We start from the raw sequence: 26,540 nt of genomic DNA, 5'->3' as shown, positions 1-26,540 counted from the left end.
GAGTACATCAAGTGTTTAAAACGGAAGCTGTGCAGGTCTGAGATCAGCAGCTCTGTGAAACACCAAACTGAGGTCCTGTTAATGCTGATATATAGTGACACATGAGTGATTAAACCTTTTGTTTTTTTGTCTTTAACTTTATCAATAAAACAGCTGCAGCTTTCACTGACAGCACATGTGGTACTTTAACCTTTGTACTGTTTTCATCAGTTCATTTTGCAGTTAACATGTGAACATGTTGGATGATCTGTCTGCTGTCACCGGGTGGTGCTGAGGTCTGAATCTGAGGGCAGCCCCTGTAATCACAAAGAGAACAGAATCATCAAACTCAGATATAAATTTTATCCCTCAAAATTGAAATGAAGCTGATTCTTCTGTCCTCACACACTCAGGATCTGAAGTTCTTCTCTTACATTTTTTCAGTATTACAGTACACTAGAGTACTTTAATCCATAGTTCCTGATTAATGGGGAGTTACTGAAGTACAAGCTTTTAAAAAAGATGTTACTGTCTTTACAGATGTGGCAAGAGACTGAAAACATGCTGTTGTTTGCACATATTTAATATTCAGCTCTGCACAGGAGCTGCAGCAGGGTGCAGCCTGTTGTTTTTAAAGTATAATACTTGTAATAAAAGTACAGTAACAGTAATTAGTGACTGAGCAGCCCGGGGCGTTTCTCTTGATTTCTTTAGTAAATTCATTCACCTGCACAGATTAGCTAAACGAACCCTGACAGCCGAGTGCTCATTTTAGCTAGCTAGGTCTCCGGACCTAGCTAAGGACGGTAGTTACGGATTAGCTTACAAACACGTTTAACTTACCTAAAAAGTGCAGCGGGGCCTCGGGTCCTTCAGTCGGGTAGTCCAGTTTACTGAAGAACACCTCAGGCTGTCAGGTTAAAACACTCGGTCGTGTTTTCGTAGCGTAAACGCTGGCCCTCCTCTCAGAGCCTACGCTCTATCTGCTATTCCCGAACAGAGATACGCAAGTTTCTCCGTGACTGCAGCTGTCAGTCAAAGCTGCTATGATGACGTTTCACCCCAATTTAACATCGCCGCTGTAGGAATTAGAATCAAACTTATGGGAAAGGAGACCCCTTGGACATCAATCAGCATGATGAGAACTATTGAAAACAAAAAAAAGAATCTTTGGAAAAAAATTATCTAAGGAGAATAAATTTATTTTAGTCTGACCCCAGTCCCATCCGCTAACATGGAGGAGGCGGGGTTTATGACCTATACTGCAGCCAGACACCAGGGGGCGATAGAGACGTTTTGGCTTCATTTTTGGGGAGCTGTCGCGTCGTCCATGTTTTCTACAGTCAATGGGAGAGAAGCTGAAAAAAAGCGCGAGAGGGGGTGAGAGAAAGAAAAAAAAATACGGCTCCCAATAAGGAGTCGGCTGGCGTGGTTCACTTCAAAGATCGGCTCTAAGAGCCATTTCGTTCGCGACCGACACATCACTATCCCATAGCAACATTTTTGGCCAGAAGGCAAAAAAACTTTATATTGCCTGTTCAACACCACACTGCACAGCGAGCGGGCTCAGCAGTGATGGTGGGGAGACCAAAGATGGAGCTGCACTGTGAGTGCAGTTCTTATGGTCTTCAGGTGAGCAAAATCACAACCGTGACTATGTATGCTCACTGTTACCACTTCTTTCCACTTTGAAAGCCAAGAAAAAACAACATTTTACCATCAACACAGTGTTCCTAAAAAACACACGCCCCTGCCCATCCACACATAACATAGATGATGAACAAGCTCTGACAGGCTGCTTATTGGGGAGAAGTTGCTGTGGGCTTTTACTGGTTTGCTATCATGTTTTCTTTAGAAATCTGAAACCGTGCTGAGCAACGGTGGAAAAATGTCTGCCAGTTAATGAAGAAGACATGCCAGTTAACGTGTGTGTTTGTGTGTGTCTGATTTTTTTTTAATACCCCACCACCCTCCACCCCGCCTCCCGGTATCACCCTCACATTTCCCCTGCCAGTCAAACTCCTGAGGTCCACCCTGGTCCTCCTCTTTCCCTCCTTTTCCCTCCTTCTCTCCCTCTACTCCTCCTTCCTGTTACCATCTACGTTTGGAGACGTCTCCAGAGCCTTTTATTCCTCTCCTCGCCGTCTCTCTCTCCACTCTGTCACACCATCCCGCAGTCCCTCCCATTGCCCCTTCAATTGTGTCTTTACAGCTGCCCACCCTCCGACACCCCCTCCTCCCTCCCCTTCGGTATTACTCCATGTGTAAAATGAATTTCACCCGGAGAAATCTATTTCTTACAAGGCGCACCTCAGCGGGCTAAAGATGACCGATGGCCCGCACAGCTGAGAGTTGCACTTTTTTCCCCCTTATTCTTATTTCTGTATTTGGTCGGTTTGACATGTTGAGGATGTGTGATAGTGTGTTTAGGAAATGAGAAGGGTGTGCGCAGAGTTGTGAATACAGTGAAGTCTGAAGCAAACAGCTGGACCAGCAGTCAGCCTGTCCCTGCGAGGAGCGCCGCAGGTGAGTGACTGTATTCACCCCAAGAGCGCAGACCGCTGGAGGGGAGAGAGTTTTTAGGAATCCTGCAATTTCCTGAAGACTCGACTAGCACGACTTTTCTGTCAGGAACTTTCTTGGAATTTAACAGCTGCCACAAAAATACAATTATGAGAACACCAGTCTCAATGCTTCACTATCTTAAAGCATGAATCAAGTTAGCAGCTCTCACACAGAGCGCTGTTCAGGATGTGTTGCATGATTTCCTGAGCAGTATGGACTGCTTCTCAGTAAATTGGTGGACCATGCATGGATCAGACTGATGCTCAAGCACATTCTGCTCCATGTCAACGCATTTCTGCGAGCATAAAGGGAAAAAAAAGCTGAACAGAGTAAGTCAGGGGTCAGTGCACTTAAGTCAGGATGGTTTGACAAAAGCTTTGATTTCATAAAATTTGACGAAATATTTTTATATTATTTAAAAGACCGAAACTGTTTTTTATTGTGACATTTCATTTTGTAAAAATCTTTCCCGGAGGAACATGTTTGGTTGATTGGTTGTTAATTATTGCTATTAAATGTTTTCTTCTTCTTCTTTTTTAAACCTGACACTTTATTAGGTGCACCTTTCTATTCAGCAGCTTTCTGCCGTCTGAACTGCATGAAGTCTTCATGGCAAAGATTCAACAAGTTGCTGGAAACTCAGAGTTTTGGGTCCATATTAATGTGATAGCATCAAACAGCTGCTGCACATCCATGATGTGACCTGATGGTGTGTCACCCCCATCAGGTGATGGGTACATTAACTTTTTATCCTTTAAAGCCTACTAAGAGTAGCCCTTGAATCTCTTTTCTGAGCCGGGCAGTTTTTGTTATAGACTGGGCTTGCTTCAGAAATTATTGAGGGTGGTCTCTGCCTATGCAACTACCCTTGGAAAAACACAGAAACTATTCTAATGATCGTCAAACAACGTCTTTATTGATATTAACTAAGGTGTCAAAACTCATCATTAAGGGTACAGATGAGTTCCTGTTTATGTGGGAGAGAGTTGTAAATTCAGAGATGCTATTACTCATGCCTTGATTGTAAAGCGTGGTTGTTGAGTTATTGTCATCTTCAGCTTGAAACATTCTGGCTATTCTCCTCTGATCTCTGACATCAGTGAGGCATTTTCTCCCTGAGAGCTGCTGCTTTCTCTTTCTCGGATCATTCTCTATAAGTCCTAGAGATCATTGTTTGGGGAAATCTTTGCAATACTCAAACCACACTGTCTGGCACCAACAACCATGTCAATGTTACATCAGTCAGGTTTCTCCCCCGGTCTGAAGCTCAGTTTAAACTTCACCAGGACATCTTGACAATGTCTACTTGTTGCCATGTGATTGGCTGATGAGATATGTACATTAACAGCCAGTTGAACAGATGTCTCTAATAATGTGTCCAGTGAGAGTATATCAAGGTTGCTTGCTTTTTTCAACCAACAGTCCCTATTTTGATCATTACTAATCAAGCTTATCTGAAGTTTGTCTGTTCTGGCACAAAACAGGCATACTGAGATAACTCTAAGTTAAAAATCACACATAAACTGCATGTATGATTGTGTTTTTAAGGTGTCACACTGAAAAGCATTCGGTCAGTCTGGTGAAGAAGCTGTCATGATGCCTTCACTGTCTGGACTTGGATGGACTTTATTCTTCCTCTCTTTCCTCTTGGAGCACCCAGAAGGTAAGTCCAACGACACCCAGCAGGAGACACAGCAAGATGTGTATTTATCTTCTAGACCAGCAACAATGAGGACTGTGTCGTGAAGACGTAGGGAATTGTAAATGTGGTATTTCCTGTGCCCAAGTCAAAGGTCTTTCCTTGAAGTGTCAGAATGAAACTGAAAATTGCTACATAGTTTTCTCTTGGACAAGTTCCCATCCCCCCAGGCAGGGATTTGTGCAAATGTAGAAGCATCAGAGTACTGTGTCACCCACACATTAGAGGGAGAGAAAGGAGGAGAAGAAACACAATGAAACAAGGAGGAATACAGACGGAGAGTGTGAAACTCAGCGAGGCCTACATGGGGAAGCACTCATGTCTTTATTTGTTATTTTACACAGTGATCACCCTGCTGCAGCAGATATGAATGTACTTCCTGTGCATATATATTTCAGGTTTAACACATTTTGTAGTGATGCATGCACTGTTCCTCTCCAGCTCAGAGTGGAGAGCCGCAGTGCTCGGTCGCCGGTCCAGTGGGCGCTCGACACCCTGTTCAGGGTCTGCTGGAAAGGTTCGAGGCAGGCCCCGGCTGTGCTGCTAGAGAACGCGGAAACAAGGAGACTCATGTCATTGCATTAAGAAGAGTGACCAACAGCCCAGAAAACAAGGTAGCCGGCTAACAATTACTTAGCAAAGACCAAGGACCCCGGCTTCAGGAGCAGGGGGTCGTTTATTTGAGTCCAGGTTTAGCTTTAAATTTCTGACTCAAATAAGCTGTAAGAAAGCTTGAAAAAAACCTGATTCCAGTCACTTGCTTATTGATTGTAAACTTTCCTAAGAGCAGAAACACACATGAACAATAAGGTTTCTTCGCCAAATGCTTTCCTTTAAAATGTGACGATAATGTTTCGTTTTAAACATCTCTACTATCTCAAATAAGCATTTTAAATCCATTTAATTCCATTTACATCACAAAGACATTACCTGCAGAATTTCACTGTAGCACCACTGAGCTTGATTCTGTTATAAAAAGGCAGATTTTATGGGAAAACATCAAAATACATAAATAATAGTAAGTCTCAGCATGATCTTGTGGACATTTCTTTATAATAAAAGTCACAACAGTCTTGAGGGAATTTCTTTAAATATGGCAAAAGCTCTCACTGATGATTGATGATGATAGTTTTATTTATATTGTGTGAAATTACATCTACAGTCGGCTCTTTGTATGGGAAGCTAAAGACCCCACAAAAATACAGAGAAAACCAACAATCAGATGACCCCCTTTTGAGGAAATGCTTAATGACAGTGGGAAGGAAAAACTCCCTTTTAACAGGAAGAAACCTCTGTGACTGGTTGGGGGAAGGAAGAGGGTCAAAGTTCCATGAAACCTCATGTAAGTCTAGAATGACTAATTATGATAAAAATGTAACTGAAATGTCAAACACGATGAGGAACAGACGATTATTTACAGGCTTAGTACACTGTGACATTGGAGATGTACACTCCCTCCTCCTTTAATTAGGTACATCTTGCTGCAACTGTGTTGGACCCACCATTGCCTTTAGAGCTACCTTTCTTCCTTGAGGCACAGCTTTAGCTTTAACAGGGGGCTGCAGAGATGTTGGTCCATATTGAGACGATAGCGTCACACATTTGCGTCTCTGATTCCACCACATCCCAAAGGTGATCTTTTGGATCGAGATCTGTGACTACAGAGTCCACGAGAGTGTAGTGAACTGACTGCCATGTTAAAAAACACAACTTGAGATGATCTGAGACGAAAGAAATAACTATATTGTACGTAGTTGTAAGACATGTGTGACTTCTGGGTAATTTAGTGGGAAAACAAGCTACACTTACGCTGTAAAATGAGGAAACATTGACTCTTACAATAGAATTATTTCTTCTTTCTTGTGAAAACTTGAACTGCTACCCCTTTATTCTACTGTATCTGCTGGGAAGCCTGTGTAGGTACATATAATTACACTGTCATTTCAGGTATAATACAGTGAAACTGACTGGAATTACAGGGGAATTACACTGTTAGTTGTGGGTCATATTATAAAGTGCTACCAAACATCTTAAGTAGCGTTAGCTTCCCAACCAAAAATGCTGAAATGTATTTAATTGCTCTAGCTGCTTACACAGCCACACAAATAGAAGACTAACAAATAAGTTTTATTTTATTCTATTTGTTACATTTTTATTTGTGCAAGTGCTGTAAATGTGTTTGGTATATTTTAAGTTAGGTTTGCTACATGTGGTTAGCTTTGGAGCTACTCTAACTGTCTGAAGTACATTTACCCTTTAACGTGCTGAACGTACAGCGGACTGCCTTTTCCTCTCCTCCCTACAGGTGACAGTGCTGATGAAGCCTCTGTCTCTGTCTCCTTCTCCTCTGAGGGTTGTCCACCTAGTGCTCATCTCCAAAGTCCCAGTTACCTGGTGGTTGGAGGCCGAGAGACTGCCCTCCAACCTCCCGATCCTGGTGCAGGTCAGTCAGTGTGCAGAAAAGCAGTTTTGATTGGGCGCACAATGCAGTTTCATTCATTATATATTTGCCTTCAACTGCTAGGTGTCCTCAAACGCCAGCGTACAGTCCAGCGCCCTGCGTTTGCACGTCCAGACGGTGCATTCGTTGCCTTTTCGTCCCCGTGCGCTGCATCGCTGGGCTCTGAAGCATCATGGCAACCTGTCCTCTCTGACACACTCATCACATGGCAATCGAGTCTACCTTCAACTGGGAGAGGGTGAGCCACCAAACCCACATCCCTGTACTCAAAAATCAAATTTAGTGGTGATTTTGTATTTAAGCTTTGCAGTTTTTATACACAAAAATATCCACAAATGAAAAATAGTTTACGGTAAAATAAACAAATGATGAATCCAAACATCTGCAAACATCTGGCGACTTATGAGTCTGATGAGTCATTTCCCCTCTTGCTTCCACCAGACTTTTGCATTAGGTCAGCTTCCATTTCAAAACTTTCTCTTACTTTGTCTCCATATTACAGATCCAAACCTGCCTGCTGTGTGTCAGCTGCAGTCCATGTTCATCTCTCGCAACTACATGACCTCTGACTTGCAGGCACAGGAAGTGCACGGTTGTGCCCACTTGCATGTAGGCGGGGCTAGCCCTGAGGTCCACGTAATCAAGCTCCATTCATCAGGCTCAGGCCTCTGTGGGTGAGAACAAGCAGCCTCTCGATGTCCTGGCAAAAGCAGAAATTAGCATCTATTTACAGCCATGTAGAGTTAAACCCAAAGCCTGTATATAAATGATGGTAGCCATTGTTTTGTGTTTCTCTGTTTGCCATTTTTTATTTTAGCATTTTGGGTTTTTCCATCTTGCTTTTTCTAGGCAGAAATGATGATATTTGTCAGTAGGGGTGGGTATCGTCACTGATTTCTACAACTAATTTCATTCTAATTCACAAGGTCCCAATTCGATTCAATTTTGACTCAGTCAGAAATATTATAATTATGATCATTTATCGGTACATATCCATATTTTTATATCTATGTATAAAAAGAAGGCTGACATTTGTGAGATTTCATCAGAGTCATCACAGCAGATGCCTTTGTGTCAAAGTAACAGAGCATAAAACACAGAAAAACATGAAGGAGATTTTCCTGGCCTGGGTTTTTTTTAGCAGATAATCGCCTTAAAAATATTCTGCAGAAAATTAAAAGCGGAAGCAAACCGTGAATCAATATATATGAAAATTACCTGATGTAGGTTGAGCAAAATTACAGAGGTTTTATTAGAGACACAGCTAAGCGTTTTGCAATTTGGCATATTTTGTAAAAGTTTAAGTTTCTTTGGTATGAACATCAGAAATGAGGCTTTCTTGTCTGAGGTTATTTTCAAGAAAAAACAAAAAACAACGTGCAACAGCGCTGAACACAACAGTCGACTGGTGCGTAATAAGGAAGCGAATAATGCAGAAAACCGAGATGTGAGACGGGAAACTGTTCTTAAAGTACACTGAGAGAGAGAGAGAGAGAAAGCTGTGCAGGAAGTGGGATTTTATCGTAGTGGAAGCAAAACAGCAAAAGTAAGAGGGAATTAGTGACGATGTTTATCGAACGTGAAGTAGTTTTGATCTTCTTTTGCTGCTGGTTCAGTGAATTTTGGTCGGAAAGTGACAAAACCTGCAGCATCAGAATCTGTGAGATGTCGGCTTTCAGCACCGTCCGTGTACGTGATGTCAGTTGAACGATCCGTGCTTTGTGCTTACGTCTTTTTGCAGAATCCGTTTCTGCTCTCATTTGCTGTTTTAGCTGTTTGGTGGTCGTTAAAATCATTTTGTGGGCTTTAAGCTGAGATTCTGTTGTTTCTGGCAAAATACATTTATATTTAAAAATCGATTCAGGATTTCATGAATCGATATTGCTTTATTCGTGCTAAAATCAATTTGAATCGGGGAAATCAATTTTTTAAACCCACCTCTATTTGTAACTGGTTTAAAGTTGGGTAATTTGACATGGAACGCTAGAGTCGCCCCCCCAGTGGTGATTCAAGGAACTGCAGTTTCTTTTTTTTCTGTACTAGTTCAATTATTTGGCCCCAGATGATGCTGTTTGGGTTAAACGTTGTTTTCTCTGTCCACTCTTCATCAGCTCCATGCAGGTAGAGGTGACTGTATCACTTGTGCCTCCAGTGGCCAACTCAAGAGTGCACAAGATTGTGTTGATTCTCAGCAGCTCTGTGCCCGTCAACTGGGCCATTACTGCTCATGGCGTCCAGGGTCGCATCTCTGTTCATGTAAGGGCATCAGCTGTCATTTACATCACCATCATGGTGGAATTTGTTTTGTTTTTTTAACACACAGCCAACAATAATCAAAGGATACGAATCATTCTCATTGTGATCAAATCTAAAAAGAGCTGGTCCTAGAGTTACTGGCCATAGTCTAAAATACTTTATTGTATTGCTCTGTGCCATAGTGTCCTTGACTCTACTTGATCTTTACTTGTATTATGCTTCATCTTGCTGTCTACACAGTCCTCCAACAGCGTGTCTCCACCCTACCCAGCTGAGCCTGGCCTAACAGTGGCCAGCACACTCGACCCTGACCTGTCTAGCATCTCTGACCTTCTCCTTTGGGCCAGTGAGAGTGGCTTCACCACGGTGACCTCATACACTGAGGCCGACCTGGCCAATCACTTTGTGATCTGGCTGGCTGAGGGAGAAGCAGGTCGGGACTCTTCTGTGTCTGAACCAACACGTTCTCACTCCCAAAGCGTAATATTGACAAATCGCCAACATGTTACGCTTCCGGGCACCCAACACGTCCCTAAATGACGAGATTGGAAAAATGAGGACACATGAGAACCATTTGGAATCAATCTACACATGTTCGTTCATTTTGCTTAACTCGCTTTGGCAAACACTATTTAACATTATTAAAGTGCTGGTTAAGGTTAGGGATAAGTTATGGTTAGGGCTGAAATACATGGCTGGGATGTGTAGTACCCCAGGACCGTAATTCTACTGGATTTCACCCATAACCCGGCATGTAGGTCAACTTTCGCGTTCCTCAGCCACGCCGCGGGACGTGACAAATCGTCAGGATGTTACGCCTCAGGAGTGAGAACGGACTGTATGAACTGAACATTTGAATTTCGTTTTTTTACTCAAAAGAAAGTATATATCATTTGTTTGGTCTTTTGTCACTTAAACTATTCCATAGTATTTACTCCACATAGTATTTACAGCTGAATGAAGGATTTTGATGTGTGAGTGAATGGTTTCATCTCTTGATCTCCTCTCTGTATCACAGATAAGTTTTCAGTGACGAATCCACTGGTTGCGAGGCCTCCTGAGGCAGAGGAGCGCAGGTTGAGGCAGTGGCTGAACAGTGGCGGCAGAGCAGGAGAAGGTCGGGAGGGTTTCACGGTGAGCTGTGAGGGCGGACGCGTCAGCGTGACGGTGGACAGAAGCATTCTGCAGGTCTTAACTTTTTTAAAATCTAAATTAGAAGCAGTTACAAACCTAAAGCAGCTGTTCACACTGTGATATTCTGTAGTGCCTCACATCAGTGCTCTCTTTCAGAGCTTGTCTGTCCCGGTGGCTGCCGTGACTCTGCGTGACCTGACTTGCCAGGCTGAGTCCAATGGGAGCCATTTCCTTTTAGTGTTCCCAGTCATTTCCTGTAGGACAGAGGGCCTGCTCCTGGGAGAGCCTCGAGGGGTGCAGTACAAAAACACGGTGAGATAAGACATTTCGATAACAAAAAAAAACCATTGAAACTTTGGAGAATTTTCTGTCTTTGTTTGTTACTTAAACCCTAACTTTCCTCTCTATATCTTCTGTCACACGAGGAAAAGAATGATACAGATCTTGTCTTTGAAAAAAATCTGCATCGCTGTGGATGTAATTCAAAACAAGCTGTCAAAAAATAAATAAATAAAAAAAATCTGGAGGGAGGAAACGGGACAAACAGGAAAACGTTCAGCACACAGTTAGGAAAGCGTCTGTGTTCAAAACAACTGTACTCATGGTACAGGAAAAAAAGGCATTTGGTGCATAACAGCCCCTTGAATTTGTGGTAAGTGGAAGTTGTCCTGGTGAGACTTGCGACCCAGGTCATCGTGACCAGAACATTGCTGAGGTCAAGCCTAAAATGGGTGTTTGCGCAGAGGCAAATTAAGTGAGAGCAAATGTCCCCTCAGAGGCGGGAGGCTGGATGGAAACATGATTGAAAAACAGACAAACAACACAGGCTTAAGGCAAATGTGCTGAAGCAGTGAATTCAAATTATGTCCAAATGCTGAACCCACAAGCAGTATGACATTTATTACTGTAGAGGTGGAGCTGGTGAGGCTGACTTGGCTGGAGATTGTCAGGCAGACTGTGGGTTAATGCAGGTGAAGAGGCAATCTGGGCTAGTTTGCTGTTGAGGGTTAGAATTCAGGCAGGGAGGCTGAAGAGCTGATGAAGCAGGCGGGGCTGAGCCTTGAAACATACTGGCAAACTGGTATGTTTCACTGGTATGCCGAGGTAAATATGTTGGTATTAATGCTGAGCTTCAGCTCATCTGTCCTTGTGTCTCTTCCTTACCATACCATACTATACCATAATTATTTATATAGCACTTTAAAAACAACACATGGCCCACCAAAGTGCTGTGCAGCAGAAATATAAATAAATAACAATAAAATAACTGTCAGTTTCCCACTGAGTCAAAGGCCAGCTAATAAAAATTAATTAAAAATGAGTAAAAATGAATTAAAAACCAGTAAAAGGATTTTAAAATAGATCCTAAATTCAATTGGAAGCCAGTTTAACGAGGCCAGAAGCGGAGTAATGTGCTCAAATTTTCTTTTACCAGTTAAAAACCGTGCCGCAGCATTCTGCACCAGTTGCAGGAGTGACAGAGTGCCCTGGCCAACCTCTATTAAAAGGTAGTTGCAGTAATCCAAGCGTGAGGCTATAAAAGCATGAATGACAGTTTCCAAGTCATGCCTGGAAAGAAAAGGCTTAACCTTCGACAGACGTCTGAGGGGACAGGATGAAGATTTCACCACCTCATTTACGTGGCCATCAAAACAAAGTGCAGAGTCGATTTTACCCCAAGATTAGTAACCGAGCTCTTCAGGTGAGGAGTCAGAGCAGCAAGGTCTACATCTGGGGTACCAGAGGAACGATTGGGACCAAATATAATTGCTTCTGTTTTATATTCATTAAAATTTTAAAAATTTAGAGCCATCTTTGACTTAACATCGCTAAGATAAATCAAGCAGGAGTCTAACCGAGGAGCTATCAGAGTGACTGAAAAGGTAGATAAAGCTGGCAATCGTCAGCATACAGATGAAATGAAATTTCTTTTGTGAGGAAAACACCACCTGAAAGACTCATTTTCATAGTGGAAAGATATGCCCCAGGAGAAGGAGGGAAGACTGAGAGTGACTCTGAGTTTGATTTCTCTGTTTGTGCTTTTTGACCAGCTGTTACTATGGAGGGACAAACCTCAGACCATCCTTTCACTCAATGAGACTGAGAAGTCCAAAGGTCCACTTGGCATACGTGTGAGACGTCTGTGTGTCTGTTTAAATTCATCTCATACTTTACAGTTTTCATGCAAGATTTTTCATACATAACCTTGTGCTGTTTTCTTTCAGTTCAGCTGTTTTTCTGCTGTCCCTGGCCCTCCGAGCAGCGCTGCTGCTAATGAGAATGTAAACACAGTTCAGACAGAACTGGTCCCCTGGGTGCCAGAGGGCTTGTGGCCCACCCCAGACCTAAGCCACTTCCCAACACCCAGACACAGATCTGGGCCTGTTCTTCTTTTGCAGCTTTTTGTCACAGACAGCTACGAGCAGAGGCGGATTGGTCCGTGTGTCATCACCGCTGACCAGCGTGTCTATGTCCAGGTCTTTTTCATGTCTTTTCTCTGCTTCTATTTGATATTGTCGTGTAAACTGTCGCACTAACTTCTTCACAGCCTATTTTTTAAAATGAATCTAATGAACATGAAGCTACCATACTTAATTATAACTATGATGTATTCTGCATCATTTTTTTCTGCTGCAGATTTCAGCTAAAGCACCTCTCGCAGATGTCGTGGAAGTGAAGTCATGTGTAGTCTCTTCTTTCTCAGACCCCAAAAAATCGCCTTTCTGGACTGTGATAAGTAACGGCTGTTCCTCTGACCCTTCACTGACCCTCAGTGCGAAGTCAAAACATGAGCAAGAGGAGACTGAAGATAACGTTGAAGCAGTAGAGGAAACGGAAGAGACGGAGGGCCTGGGAAATGGCAGAATTTATCAAACAGGTGAAAAAGCAGAAAGTGGAGGAGGGAGAGACAAGAGGACCATGAGTGTGGGAGAGGAGGAGGAGATACAGCCCTTAAGATTCAGCTTCATTCTACGACCAGTTTATAACGACTCAATGCAGTTCCTCCACTGCAGCCTTCGCCTCTGTGTCTCTGACTCAACTAGAGGGGAACCCATGAAGGAAACCATAAAGAATGACTGTCAGGGCAGGCCACGCATGCCTCTGCTTCTATCTAGATCACCCGGGCATCAGGTAAAAAAACCCAGAAGAAATAGCAAATAAATCATCTTGTCAAAAGCACTAACATGAAACAGGGAAACTGTAGCTTGGTCATTTGTATAAAGTGCCTGTTAGGCTTCTCATGGAGCGTTAGATGAGAAGATTAATAACCATTATTTGTTTGAAAGCTCACTGAGAAACCTAAAGCTAGGAGCCAGTTAGCTTACCTAGTCTTAGATTTTAAAAAATGTAGGTAAAGTGAAGCGTGTTAGCCTTCACACCAAGCTGTGCAAGAAAGTAGGTCAGCTTTATTTAAAACAATAAAGAGCCAAATATTCACTAAAAACATGTTTGAATGTGCAACCTTATATTATAGTTTGGTAGTAGAGTCATGGTAAAAACCAGGACACCGTTTTGTATATCAGGGGACATAATCTGGTCCTTATCAGGTCCTAAAGTTAGATAACCTGCAAAAATCTCAGAACCTAAGACTCTGCAGGACTCAGTTAGCATATTAAATATTACAGTTCATGGCAGTGCAGCTAGAAAAAGACTGAATAGGCGTGACCTGTTTGGAACACAAACATGGCAGAATGACTTGGGTTTGAAAATTTGTATCTGAACAAATCAAAAGGCCTCTGGAACAATGTGCTTTGGAAGGACAGGAGCAAAGTAGAGATGTTTGGCTATGCTGTTTGGTGAATACCAAATCCCTCATGATTTGGGTTTGTTTTCCAGCATGCTGTAGTTACTGAGTCAACCATGAACTCCTCTGTATCCCAAATTGTTCTACGGTCAAATGTTAGGCCATCTGTCCGACAGCTCAAGCTTCACCCAGACTGGGTCATGCAACAAGACAATGATTGCAAGCACAGCTGCAAATCTACAACTGCCCAGTCAGATTCCAGACCTCACTCTGGCTGAAATGCTGTGATGGGGCCTTAAGAGAGCTGTGCATAAATCAATGCCTGCAAACCTCAGTTAACTGAAACAACTTTGTAAGAATACAAAAAATATTATTATTATACCAGACTGCCTTGAGACAACTGTTTTGATATGACACTATATAAAATATTTGAATTAAACTGAAAAGATGATTCCAGAAGCTAATGAATTTTGGGATATACTCACACAGCTTCAACATTTAATTTTCTGATTTTTGTTGAATAAATAATGACACAGATTCATATGTCTTGTTTTGTACTTCTGAGGTTATATTTACCTCATTTCATACCTGCTAAGGACCAGAGTATGTTTAATGTGCCCTGATGTATAAAACTTTAGAACTGAAACAGGGTTTACTTTCTTTTTACAATTGCTTTATTATTATTTACGCTTTTTAACACTTACATTTTCCTCTGATATCATGACATTGAAAGGTGAAGCCAGTAAAACTAAAGCATTAACCTTTTCCTGTATTCCCATTTCAGTGTGAGATCAGAAACCTCTCCAGACCCATGGTGGTCACCCACCCTATTAGTTCACTGTCACCTAAAATGAGGAACCCTACTGGCCAAAGAATCAAGAGACTCAGCGTCACTCCGCCGACCAGACCAGAGCCGGAGCACAGCAGTGAGTATCATTTACTGTATTTTGGTGATGTTACTGTCTTTGTGTTTAAAATATATATCACACTCTGTCTCTAGACCAGGTGGTGGAGACTGGACCAGTGATGGGAATCGTCTTTGCTGCCTTTGTAATGGGTGTCGGTCTGATGGGGGGGTTGTGGTGCATCTACAATTATACAGGTAATGAAGGCAGCTTGTGCGTTCTCTGTATGTTGTCATCTTATCAAGTTTCATTTAAATACAGGTTTATACACCAACTGGTCACAGAGTACTCTATGAAAGTCTATGGAAGAAACAGCAGCACAGTTAAGGAAATCATATTTTTAGTTATTTTCACTTATATATATCAGATATCAGCAGTAACAGATATTATCATTGTATTTCCTGATGATCAGAATCTAAAACATATTTTTTGTGTGTGTATTGTTCATTCATCTACCTCACGTATTTCACATTTTCAGTTTGAAGGCACAGAAATTAAAGCATATTAATCTGTGGATGTATTCACGCTGCTAAATTTGCATCGTGTGCTTTGAACAGAGAGCAGTTTTAGCAGTAAACCCAAATTAATTTCAAAGATGAAAAACAGGATACACCATATTTTCTGTATTATTCCACAGCGGAGCGGCCAGCATCTTATAGAGATCATCTAACAGACCAGACTCGTGGAGAACACGACATCTGGAACCCGCCTTCAGTGTCTGATCAGTCCTCGAGCTCAGTGTGAGGTAAGAGCTGATGGTGAAGGTAATTCAAAGGGGAATCACTAAATGTGTTACACTGTGTCAAGCACATATTTTATTACTGTTACATTTCGTGAACATATTCGGATTAAACTATCACGCTTGCATCAAAGGTCTTGAAGAAGAGAGTGCCGGCAGTGCAACTTCCTAGTTTGAGGGGGAAATATAAAACTTGGTCATCACTATGAAGTTCACTGGGTCTGTTTTGGGGGAACATGTCATGTGGAGGAGTATACTCTGAACAGGTTGCCAGATCATGGGAGGGTTAACACAGAGAGACACTGATCCATATTTACAGCCAATCTAGAATCAACAGTTAACCTGCATTGCTGTGCTGAGGATTTGGGTCAGCCTAATTTCTGTTACTGTCCAGCAGTTTAATGAAAGGCTTACATGCATGGAGATGCTGTATTTAAGGAAAATTCCATAATTCCATCAATTTTGACAAGATCCTCCACACCTCTGGCTTAAATGCTGCTCCAACCATGACAGAGCCTCCGCCGTGTTTTACAGATGGCTGTGGCTGCGTTCAACTTGTCCAGTTTCCTCAATTTTTTGAGGACACACTGCACACCATACTGAGAAATCCCAAGTATTTGTCTAATAACTCTTTGGGAATGAGATGGTTAGTGCAAAAATACAATTTGATGCATATACTTCACCACTTTAATAAGACCACTTGTTATTTTGGGGTGATGACTGAACCACCATTAAAGTGAAAGCAGTGGCATTTGGTAGCTTATAAACTCTAACTCTGTTTCACTTAAAGAGGTGTGCATCTACCGCCGTGCCGTTGAACTGTACGTCTTACTCCAGCTGGGCTGCAAAGACCTAATGTCAAAGCTGTGCATTTAAAATAAACTGTTGTGGTTAGAAGCGCCGTCGTTTCCAGAAAATATATCAGCATTATGTCGAGCACCTGCAGATTTCAACTTTGATATGCCCGACAGGTCTGAAAAGTGTTATTCTTTTATCTCTTTCTCAGGATTTCCTCCTGCAAATCTGAGAACGGAGAAGTGGGACAGAGGTTTCAGCAACTTCTGTGTGTGCAGCTGCCTTGTCTCTCTCTTTGTGTGTGTGTGCGTGCATGTGTGGGCATTTCTCCTCACGAGTGCGGCTCGTTGCCGTGCATCCGAAATGTAAGAGGACTGATACTGTATATGCTAAAGTGAATACAGCGCCACTTATTCATCGCAGCCAAGAGTCAAGAGTTTTGACTCAAAGTGAAAAGGAGCTTCTTTGTCTTGTGTGGTGTTGTCAACCATGATGCAGAGTCATTTCAAAAGCGGCAGCCAATCATCACATGTGGAGGCACATATATGAATCTGACAGAATCTAAACATGGTCGAGCGAGTCACTCTGAAAGCACGTTACCGTTTTTGCCCACATAGAGTGAACGCGAGGTCAAAGATGAGGTCACAGTGTGCCGGTCTGAACAGTCAGCTTTTTACACTTGTTCTCATTATTTATGTTGTGAATCAGCTGGATGTTAAAACTGCATTTATCTGTGTGCGAAATCTTTTGTGTATGTGGGAAACATAAAAAGTATTAAATGAGCTAAAATCTGTCTCAATCTTTCTCTCTCGTGTCTCAAAAAAATGTAACCATCTCAGCTTTTTCTCACAAAAACAAATGTAAAGCAAGTTCTGAGCATAACCATAACGTCAAAGTCATAGACAAAGACATGCTTAGCAAAGCTTAAGGGAAACATGCCGTGGCTGATTGTTATCTTTGGGTTTGAAGTAACAAAAGTAACACCTTTGACAAAGTTGTGCTGATTTATTTTGAAAGGTGCAGTAACCTTAATTTTGTCTTTGAAAACTGAGAAGTGTTGCTGGGCTGTTTCGTAGCTCAACCGGAGACGGGGCCAATGATGTTTACATCCTGCAGTCATCACAGAGATGTAGTCAGCATCCGGGGTGTGAAATGTATCTCTGTGCCTTGCTCAGGGGTTCAGACTGTGGCCGATACCGTGCAAAAAAGACCAGACTTGTTTCCCCATTTTTGATGTTTCAGTTCAAGAAATACCATGAATTTGTTGTGGTACTGTGTTCTGTGTTTTGGACCTTTTGAATCTTGTTAAATTTATTTTTTGATTTTATAAAGTTGGTTTTCTTGTTTAGTTCTTGTCACTAGAAATGATAGTTTGGTCATTTCCCTGTTATATTATTAGAGGTCTATGGGTTAGTTTTAAGTTACTTTAGGGTTATCGGTTTATGTTCCCACTCCAATGGCCTGCTGTCTGTGGTTTGTTGCTTGGTGTCCCCTCCCGTCTGTCATGTCTCTCGCCCTGTCTCTCGCCCTGTCTCTCACGTCCTGTCTCTGTGCTCTCCACGTTCTTCTCCCTCTGTTTCATCCTTTGTCTCCTCCAGTCTGTCGTGTGTTTCCATGTTTGTTTATCCTCTTGGTGGGCGTGCTACTTCCTGTTTTGGCAGTCCCTCGTCTCATGTGTGTGTTCAGTTTGGTTTCCCCTGTCTCGTCATTCCTGATTTGTCCCTCCTGTGTTCCCACGTGCTTTCCCTAATCACCCTCACTGTGTCAGTTCCCCTTTGTCCCTCGCCGGAACGTCAGTTCACCTCCCTCCATGTTTCAGGTTCCATGTTCTATGTTCCTAGTGTTTACTTTTGCCCAGTTTAGTTAGTCTGAGTCTCCTTTTGCCTTTTGTTTTGTATTCTTGTTTGGTTTTTCACCCATCCTAAATAAACGTCTCACTGTTAAGTCCCGTCCGTCCTGTCCTCTCTCCAACACCATTTGCACATGCAGAGGATGACACTATTAAGCATCAGGGAAAAATGGTACGCAGTAACTTAACAGTATTGCACTTATTGGAAAAAGTCCAATTGGTAACATTTTATAATACAGTCAGCAAATTAGGATTTAATTTCCCTTTCATTAAATGGAATCTCGGTGTACTTTATTTGAAATTATAATAATTCAATGTACTAACCTACTGATACTTAAAGGTAGGCACACTAGAATAAGGGGGTAACAAGTCAGGTTTTTACAGGAAACAAAGCAATAATGATACTCAAACTCATTTGAAGTAGTCTGTAAGTAGTGTCAAATTCTTGGTACTTTACAGTGAAGGAGACAGAAATGACATCGAAGTAGTTTTAAGCACTGTGTAATATCTTGATAATTTTCTTGAAAAGCATCTTACATTGTACGCTTCCCTTTTTGGGAGCGGTTTAGCTTTGCCTAATTTTCCAGTCTTTTACAGGAAACACTCATTTTGAGGGTTATGTTTAAACAGTCATTACTTACTTACAAAATTACTTAAATTTACTTACAGTATAATAAATTTCTTACCCCCTTATTCCAGTGTCACTGCCTTTAAGCTTTTGTAGCTAAATATAATCAGATTGTAGTTTTAAATAAAATACACTGAAATTACATTTAACTACAGGAAAATTAAGCCCTCAGTCTACTTTGATATATTTATTATTGTCTGATTTGATACATTTAAAAAAATAATAGATGCTCTGTAGGGACAGACTCCGAGCTTAAAGACTCGTCAGCAGCTCTCATTTCACGTGATAAAGAAAATGGTTTTAATGATGGAGGCATCCTTTCATGTCTTATGGTCATAGTTTACAGCACAACATCACAGGAAAGGAGCTGCATAGAAACATCGACATTTTGATATGAAAACGCACATTTGCAATTCAACCCAGCAGCCTGTGTTATAAATATGCGTCTCATATTTGTAACTAAACTGCTGAACCTGCTGACGTTTGGGTGGAATGAGATCATTCTTAAACTTGACCTCTGGGTCGATCTTCCGCCTCAGTACACTTTCATACACATGTGCTCCCTTAAGCATGGCCTGTCTTGGAGCTACCTGCTAAGATAGATGGCTGGTTGGTGTAGAAAGAAAATAGTTCCTGTGTGATTTTTGTTGGTTTTTCTTCTCAATTAGCCATTGCTGCTCCTCTAAGCCGCAAGACACCAATTACTTCCATTAGCTTAAAGATAAGGCACACAACTCTGCAGCTGATACACCAAAACAGGAAGGATGTCTTTTGTTCTTTTTTAAGCGACTGACCCCTTTAATGTAACAATATTGCAACTTTAAACACGTAACAAAATGTTCACACAAGTGTTTTTCTTTTATTTTCACAAAGCAAATTCAAACTAGACTTCATGTGCATGCAGTAGTCAAGGGGAATCCTGTGAGTGATCACCGTGAGTCATCTGTGTCATGACCCAGCTGCAGGACATTAAGCATGCTCTTCAGTCAATAATGGGACAATCATGCACAAGTGCACGTATATTGCAATGGAAATAACATCTCATTACCTTCAGAACACTTGTGCTTTGCAAAAAATCTTTAGAAAATAACCTTATCATCATTTGTGAATGACTTTTGGGAGGTTTTTTTAATCAAAGATGTCCCTGTAGAGTTCTTCAAGCAAACCAGTCCGCCTTTATTCCCTTCTAAGCATTATTACTTAAAGCATATTTTTCAGACTTTTACATTTACAACAGATGTCACCCTGCCCACTTTTACTTTCTTTGCTTCGTGGGCTCAGGTTTGAGTGTACATGTCCCCGTAACCACACTGCGTCTCTTGGTGGCGCTGTAGATCAACCCTCCGCTGGAAGCTGAGCTGACAACGGGGGCAGCTGAACGGCCGATAGCTGCTGTGCTTTCGGCTGTGGGTGATGAGGTTGGAGCTTTGGCTGAATCCTTTACCGCACACCTTACACACATGCGGTTTCTCACCTGAGCAGATGAGGAAAAAAAAGGGGGCAGGAGAACATTTTTTTTTCAGAGCTGGAGCATTTAAGAGCACGGTTTAAATCAAACTGTTGCGTTCACCCACCTGTGTGTATGAAGGTGTGTTTCTTCATGTCTGACTTCTGGTGGAACCTTTTGCCACAGTACTGGCAGGGGTAGGGTCGAGTGTCTGAGTGGATGAGGAGGTGGGTTGACAAGGTGGACGAACGCTTGAACACCTTTCCGCACACCTTGCAGCCAAAGCTACGCTCCTGCACATTTATACACACAAACACACAGCTATTAAGTTGAGTTTTTTTGCAGCTTATTATGAGTCTGAGTATTATCAGGCTACTGTACCTTAGCTCTACCATAGCTGCCGATTGTTCTGAAGCCAAAGGGCATGTGGGAGATGTCTGTGGCCGTGGGGGATGTTGCCAGTGGAGAAGAGAAAACATTACAAACCGGTAGACCAGCTCCTGATATTAAGACTTCTGAAAGGGACTGTGGGAGGCAGACAATGAAGAAGAATACTAGTGAGTAGCAATTTAAATAAGGGGAATTAAACAGCTCATGAGTATGGAAAATTGCTTTGTAACAAAACGCCATTGCCTTGGAAATTGATTGCAACAACTAATCAATGCCTAATGTTAGTGTACTGTTGCATTTCATTTGTTTGATCCATAATAAAACAACGAGAGGCGCTTGTAAGCAGATTTTGGCACCGTGGGCAGAGCTGGGCTGGCTGCTTCCTTCTCGTCTCCAGTCGTTGGGTTATAACTTATCTCATCTATCTCATTTCCTAAGATGTCAAAGCATTCACAAAACATGATGAGCTACAGCTGCGCCAATTCTCCAGTGGTGCTCAAACAGTGTGCACAATCCTTTAAAAGTGCAATTGTTTTTGTGAGTAACTGGAGTAAATCGCAATATTCCTTGCAGGCTGCATCAGACTGGCGCATGTAGGTTGATGCAATATTGCATGAACTGTTACTTTCAGCTTTCTAAGCATGCTCTGCAAACACTGCACTCACTCTTCGTTTGTTTCCAGATGGCGCCTATTGAAGCACCTCGATTGTTTAAATTGAATTTCATCTTCAGCAAAACATTTGAATAAAGGTAATAAAAGGTCTTTTCTTAATATTTGGAGAACACGCGGGTTAGGCGTCAGCCAGCTTTGCATTAATTATTTATTGTAATAAACCTTTTGTATTTGCGATGCTGCTAGAAATGACAATAAATAGTTCAAACTTGTGAACACATACCGCTGTTATAAGCAAACGTGTCATCTGTTCAATAATAAGATGTGCCAAAAATACATTTGTCGTATTTAGAAATTATTATAAAAACCCTCAATACATATTCCGTATCATTCTGTCCAGGAGGGCATTAGCAAATATTTCCAGCTCGGCTCACACAAACAGGGTCAACAACAAAATTCTGTTTTGTTTTTTAATCTTTTATGTCTTTTTATAGATTATTGAAATCAGTGTGGGCTCAAAAATCCAACATCAGCCGGGCTCCAGTTAGGAAACAGGACAGCTGATTACAAATGGTGTTCAATTCAAAGAGCATAAACGTTTTTTGGGCTGTCATTGATGTTGGTTCAAAAGCAGAGAGATTTTTCTGGATATGAGCTTCAAACTTAGTATACAGCTTATGATCGTATACGAACTCGTTCATTCTAAATGCAAACAAAATCGTCTTATCACAAAGTTTTAGAGAGATCAGGACTCATTTCAAATTCCTCCTCATGAGAACGCACAGACAGATGAAGCGGTTCAGAGCATTCTCTCCACTTGTGTGTTTCTCTGTGACACTGATAAGAACATCGACAGCAAAGACTAATAATTCTCACAACCCACAGGCCTCCTACCTTCTCGCACAGCGGGCAATCACTGACGGGGGATTTGAGGTCAGTGTGCGATGTGTGGTTGACTAACATGAAGACCAGTCTCTCCAACTCTCGCTCTCTCTCAGATGCTTGGTGTCTGTCTGCCAACCACGGCGAGACCAGCAGAGGAGCATTTATTTTCTCCAAGGGGGCTTTTTTTTTAAGAATGAGAATACAAATGTCATTAGTTCATTGATGTGTGAATCATTCTGAACCATTTTTGCTTTTCTTTTTGTGGCTTTGAGTACGAGAAAAACAAAGAACTTTGGTGTAACCGGAATTCCTTTGGTCTCATATATAAAAGTATTGTTTTAAATAACAAGCCACATTGACACACATTGCGTATTTACTGCGGTAGTATTTCAAGCCCAGGTGTACACAGACATACACACACAACGCTAGAAATATTCATACCTGAAGGCCAACGGTCCTGCGTGGGGTCACTGTGAGAGCGGACCGCCACCCGATTCCACGGCAAGTAGGCTTCGGCCGCAAAATCTTTGACCCCATAGATGGGGGACGAAAGCTGCGTAGCATCTTCACGGCGCCTGCCGTCCTTCCCAGCCGCTGGCACCTCAGCATCTCTCTGGGATAGGCACTGCTGTCTAAAGGCATCCTTAGACGGGCTGAAGAGGTGAGTCCTTTTACTCTTGACGAGGAACGACCTTGGCATGGCAGAGTGTCGACTGAACTGATGGGAGGCAAAAAAAATCATGTATCAGAAAGCTGCAGGAGTCTGATAAGCCAACTCTTTCATGTCACTTTTAGAGCCTCGTGCACTTAGATGTTGTGCACCTGTACGTGTTCAGTTACAATGCCAAAGCTTGAGGTTTCCTTAACAAATACAGCCTGCCACCTGCACAAAGCCCTCAGTGAGGATAACCCTGTTGTGGTGTCATACATCTTCTAAACTGACACTTCTGCTACTTTTTATACTTTTATTTGAAGTGCAAACAATATATTTAGATGTTCTCTCTCTTTTTTTAAGAATAATAACAGCAGCGGCGCCATTAAGGATTTTGACCTCGCATGTTGACTCGCACGTTTTCAAAATGAAACAAGTGCGTGCAGAAAACAACTGATTCATATTGTGACCGACCTTTTTTGTTTTAGTCACCGCATAAGGGGTGAATATTTGTAGCTCTGAAATTTAGCATTATAGAATTTCATTTATTTAACAAGGAAGCGAAGACCCTGAAAATGAAAACAGAAAAGGCAACTAGGCGAGGCAACAGCATGGATGTAAAACTAGTTTATTCAAACTTGCTTAAAAATGTTGCCTCTAAATCTTCCGGTAGCTTTAGCCTGAGTGACAGTAAGTAACAATATTTTAACCTCGCTATCTACTGAAATAATATCCTGCACAAATGTCACAGTGCACCAGATGATTACATTTGTCATGTTTTAGGTGCAAATAGAAATGTGGAAAAAAATAGAGCTGAGATTAACTATGACACAGTAACAAGTGGATACCAGGTAAATTGCTCTTCTTACCTCTGTATTGCGCAGCTGGATGTTGAGAGTGTTTCTTGTGTCCTTGTAGCTGACAACGTCCTCTTTTCACTTTCTCACACCCATCGACTGATGACATGACACAAAGAGATTTGATTTGATTTTGAAAGGCTGCTGAGCATTGTTTGACTGGAGGCACGAGGTGGCAAAACACCCTGACCCATTCGCATCTATTAGTAAAAAATGAGTTATTTTCACTGTAAGCATCTTTTTTAACAGACAGTTTTATACGAGTTTTTTGTTTTTGTATGGGGGTTTTTACCCCAGTAAAATCCAAACCTAAACAAAAATAAATAAATAAATAAAAATGTAAAAATATAAAAGAAAGAAAGGGTTGATCAGCTGGTGTCTTGGGGCTATCGGTTAAGTTGTCATGATGCCAAAGTCACGATGAAACCTTATTTAATGTGGGAGAAATTTGCTTGTGTCACTGCTGGATTTAATGACTACATATGTGGGTGTACTTGTAAATACACCAAGCATTCTCTGGAAAGTTTGAATATCTCATTGTTCTCATGTGAACATCTGAACCTTTACTTCTGAGATACTGAGGTAGCAGTTACACAGTAAACCTACCTGTCGTGTGTGTGAGCGTGTGGGAGTTTTTTTATGTGGTATCCCCCTATCCCACACAGTTTTAGTTTATATTTTTATTTTTTATTCTTCCCTAAATTATACCTGAACCCATACAGCTAACATTTTCAGCCTTAAAAAACCTTCCATTACATGTTATAATCGTACACTTTATGCGTAATCGTATTTTTTAAGTAATCTGCACTTTGTAAATGTTTAGAAGGAATTAATCATTTAAATAATTAAAAAATCTTTATATTGTAAATAAAATAAAGGCAAAATAGCTGAGTCACTGTGTCGCTTAATCAACTTCAACTTCCTTCTTCTCCTTCCAAAGACAAGACGCACCCCCGCCCACCCCATACAGTTACCAGAATTAACTAAAATAACCAAAGTAACAAGTCTGAAAGCGGTACTAGAGGCGGTTTGTTTTTAAAGCATAGCAAAGGTTAGTCGAAGTAGAAGTGACAAAGGGTTTTCACATTGTTATCATGCACCAAATCTCTGTCTATCTGTGTGTTTCGGTGCTTCTTCGTGAGACGACTCCTCCTAGACCATCAGGAGTTAAGCAGCCAAACTTGGCAGTCTTGTACATCTTTAGACCCCTGAAGGTTCTCATCTACATCAGCTATGTCATCATGTTGCTTGGCAATCATCTAATCCATTTTTTACCATTTAGACACTCCTACTGTTTTAGTTTCATATCCACAAAAGCTGAATTATGCAGGATATATTATGACACAATCTTGTCACCGAGCATTCACCTAGCAACCGGCTAAAATGACTCGTTTTTATCACATAAACTGCATCTGCTGCCCCTGTTTTTTGTGTTTTTCTTTGTTACTTGTCTCAGTTTGTCAAACGCCTGAATGGGCCAAACTAAACTGCAGCATGGCAATGTACAAGTTATTATAGTTTACAAATACCCCAACATTTGAACACACTTTACAAACATGTGACATTTTCGTTGTGAAAATGATCCCAAATTATATTAATTATGGTTTCCAGAACAAAATCTACAATCTACAGTCTACAAGAAAAGTAGTAAATAAATATGCATATATATGGCAAAGGCAAAAACTAGTGCTTTTCACTGTACATCAAACACAGCCTACCTTACTTGAACTGAAGGGGAAGTACTTTACCCTTTATGTACCCAGCACAGCATGTCTGCTTTTCTCTAAAACGCCTAAAGAAGACTGGAAAAAAGTTAATCTACTTGATCTGTACTATCACACTGATATCACAGAAATCAGTATCATAAACTAATCAGTTCTTCATTTATCTTGATCATAATAAAAATACCATGTCTGGTAAAAACACCCTCCCAGGGAAGATCGGGCTTATTTCGAGTGACAGAAGAGAGAAAAACATTAACCAATCAAACTGAAGGCAGAGACAGAAATAGATCAGAATTTCACAGCTCATTCTACAGCTTGCACGCGCGAATGCTGAGCAAAAGCGGAATCTCTTGAATCTTTGCCCAAATTTTAGCCCCCAAAAATGTTCAAACCCCTTGACTGACAGCAGAAAAATTCTTAAATTGTACTACTTACAGGCTTCAAGATGTTACTATTCATAAAAACCACTTAAAATCAGCATATGTGCAGATGGCATGTAAGTTTAGTAGAAGCCACAGCGCTTGGTTGCTCTGTACCATGATCAAATGCAGATTATAATTAGCCCAGATGTTAGCTTGCCCTGTTTGTACAGCTTTTAACAGTGTGCCCCCTGTGGGCATGACGAACTCTCGGCTGTTTCTCTGAAACTTACTTGGGAAAAGTACCACGGTTTACATATCTCATAAACTCCACACGACCTCTCAATTTTACACTATTGCTTATCATTTTACAAGATGAATACCCTTGTTTGTCTGGAAATGTCAGCCACAAAGAGTAATTAAATGTACAAGATGAAAACATCTTCTATCATCTATCCTATCTACCTAAATGATGTTAGTCACTGCTTAAGAGTTCGACTGTCATTAACAACAAAGAAGACTTCTTTGACTTCTTTGAGTTTTTTGCCAAATTGTCAGCAAAATTGTCAGAATTCCCCACTGCAAGTTCTCACTGACACAACTGGAAAAAAAAAGGCATTTCTGAACTGATATCTTCTGGAGCCCGAATCTGACCTCAGACTGAAATCAAATCAAAGACACATGAACTGAAACCAACGCTTTTCTCCGTGTGGCTGTATTTTCTGCAAGCAACTCATCTGACTCCTGGTGTGAGCAGCACAAACTGAAGATGAGTTCCCCTTGATGTGCACAAAGACAGGCATGTCAGAGCACTGTGGTTGATGTGGTGGGGGGCTGGCAACCTTTTCCCAGGGGCTT

General features: G+C 41.4%; 2 protein-coding genes and 1 long non-coding RNA gene across 9 annotated transcripts; 1 reads left to right on the top strand and 2 right to left on the bottom strand.

Annotated features, from left to right (window-relative positions):
- The first annotated feature begins 2,266 nt into the window (after positions 1 to 2,266).
- On the top strand, positions 2,267 to 18,222 carry engl (endoglin, like). Of its 2 annotated transcripts, none has more exons than XM_031748341.2 (17): positions 2,267 to 2,505; positions 4,093 to 4,207; positions 4,685 to 4,857; positions 6,549 to 6,686; positions 6,768 to 6,942; positions 7,207 to 7,378; positions 8,816 to 8,960; positions 9,201 to 9,393; positions 9,979 to 10,148; positions 10,251 to 10,406; positions 12,146 to 12,226; positions 12,320 to 12,571; positions 12,732 to 13,226; positions 14,624 to 14,765; positions 14,840 to 14,941; positions 15,382 to 15,489; positions 16,490 to 18,222. In XM_031748341.2, the coding sequence occupies exons 2-16, from the start codon at positions 4,138 to 4,140 to the stop codon at positions 15,486 to 15,488; spliced, it is 2,571 nt and encodes an 856-aa protein (XP_031604201.2). In that variant the 5' UTR covers positions 2,267 to 2,505; positions 4,093 to 4,137; the 3' UTR covers position 15,489; positions 16,490 to 18,222. The 2 variants fall into 2 exon arrangements, with proteins under 2 accessions (XP_031604201.2, XP_039467598.1); XM_039611664.1 differs by lacking the exon at positions 2,267 to 2,505 and adding an exon at positions 3,179 to 3,278.
- On the bottom strand, positions 4,651 to 10,354 carry LOC120440066. 5 transcript variants are annotated; one of them, XR_005612944.1, is made up of 6 exons: positions 10,233 to 10,354; positions 6,497 to 7,404; positions 6,053 to 6,155; positions 5,764 to 5,964; positions 5,174 to 5,209; positions 4,651 to 4,786 (listed from the first exon to the last, which is right to left on the bottom strand). It is a non-coding gene; the product is annotated as an uncharacterized LOC120440066 (long non-coding RNA). The 5 variants fall into 5 exon arrangements; XR_005612945.1 differs by having other exon boundaries at positions 5,746 to 5,964; positions 10,191 to 10,325; XR_005612943.1 differs by having other exon boundaries at positions 10,191 to 10,325.
- Positions 18,223 to 19,218: 996 nt separating the features above from the next.
- Positions 19,219 to 25,879, bottom strand: LOC116326901 (zinc finger protein Gfi-1b-like). Of its 2 annotated transcripts, XM_039610820.1 has the most exons (7): positions 25,759 to 25,879; positions 23,612 to 23,698; positions 22,532 to 22,808; positions 22,100 to 22,269; positions 20,584 to 20,727; positions 20,330 to 20,495; positions 19,219 to 20,229 (listed from the first exon to the last, which is right to left on the bottom strand). In XM_039610820.1, the coding sequence occupies exons 3-7, from the start codon at positions 22,788 to 22,790 to the stop codon at positions 20,033 to 20,035; spliced, it is 936 nt and encodes a 311-aa protein (XP_039466754.1). In that variant the 5' UTR covers positions 22,791 to 22,808; positions 23,612 to 23,698; positions 25,759 to 25,879; the 3' UTR covers positions 19,219 to 20,032. The 2 variants fall into 2 exon arrangements, with proteins under 2 accessions (XP_039466754.1, XP_031604199.2); XM_031748339.2 differs by lacking the exon at positions 25,759 to 25,879 and having other exon boundaries at positions 23,612 to 24,035.
- Between the last annotated feature and the right edge of the window lie 661 nt (positions 25,880 to 26,540).

This window comes from Oreochromis aureus, linkage group 4, assembly GCF_013358895.1.
Source record: "Oreochromis aureus strain Israel breed Guangdong linkage group 4, ZZ_aureus, whole genome shotgun sequence".
Classification (NCBI taxonomy): domain Eukaryota; kingdom Metazoa; phylum Chordata; class Actinopteri; order Cichliformes; family Cichlidae; genus Oreochromis; species Oreochromis aureus.
The sequence above is the reverse complement of the archived record's forward strand: the minus strand, read 5'-3'. Positions and strand labels throughout refer to the sequence as shown.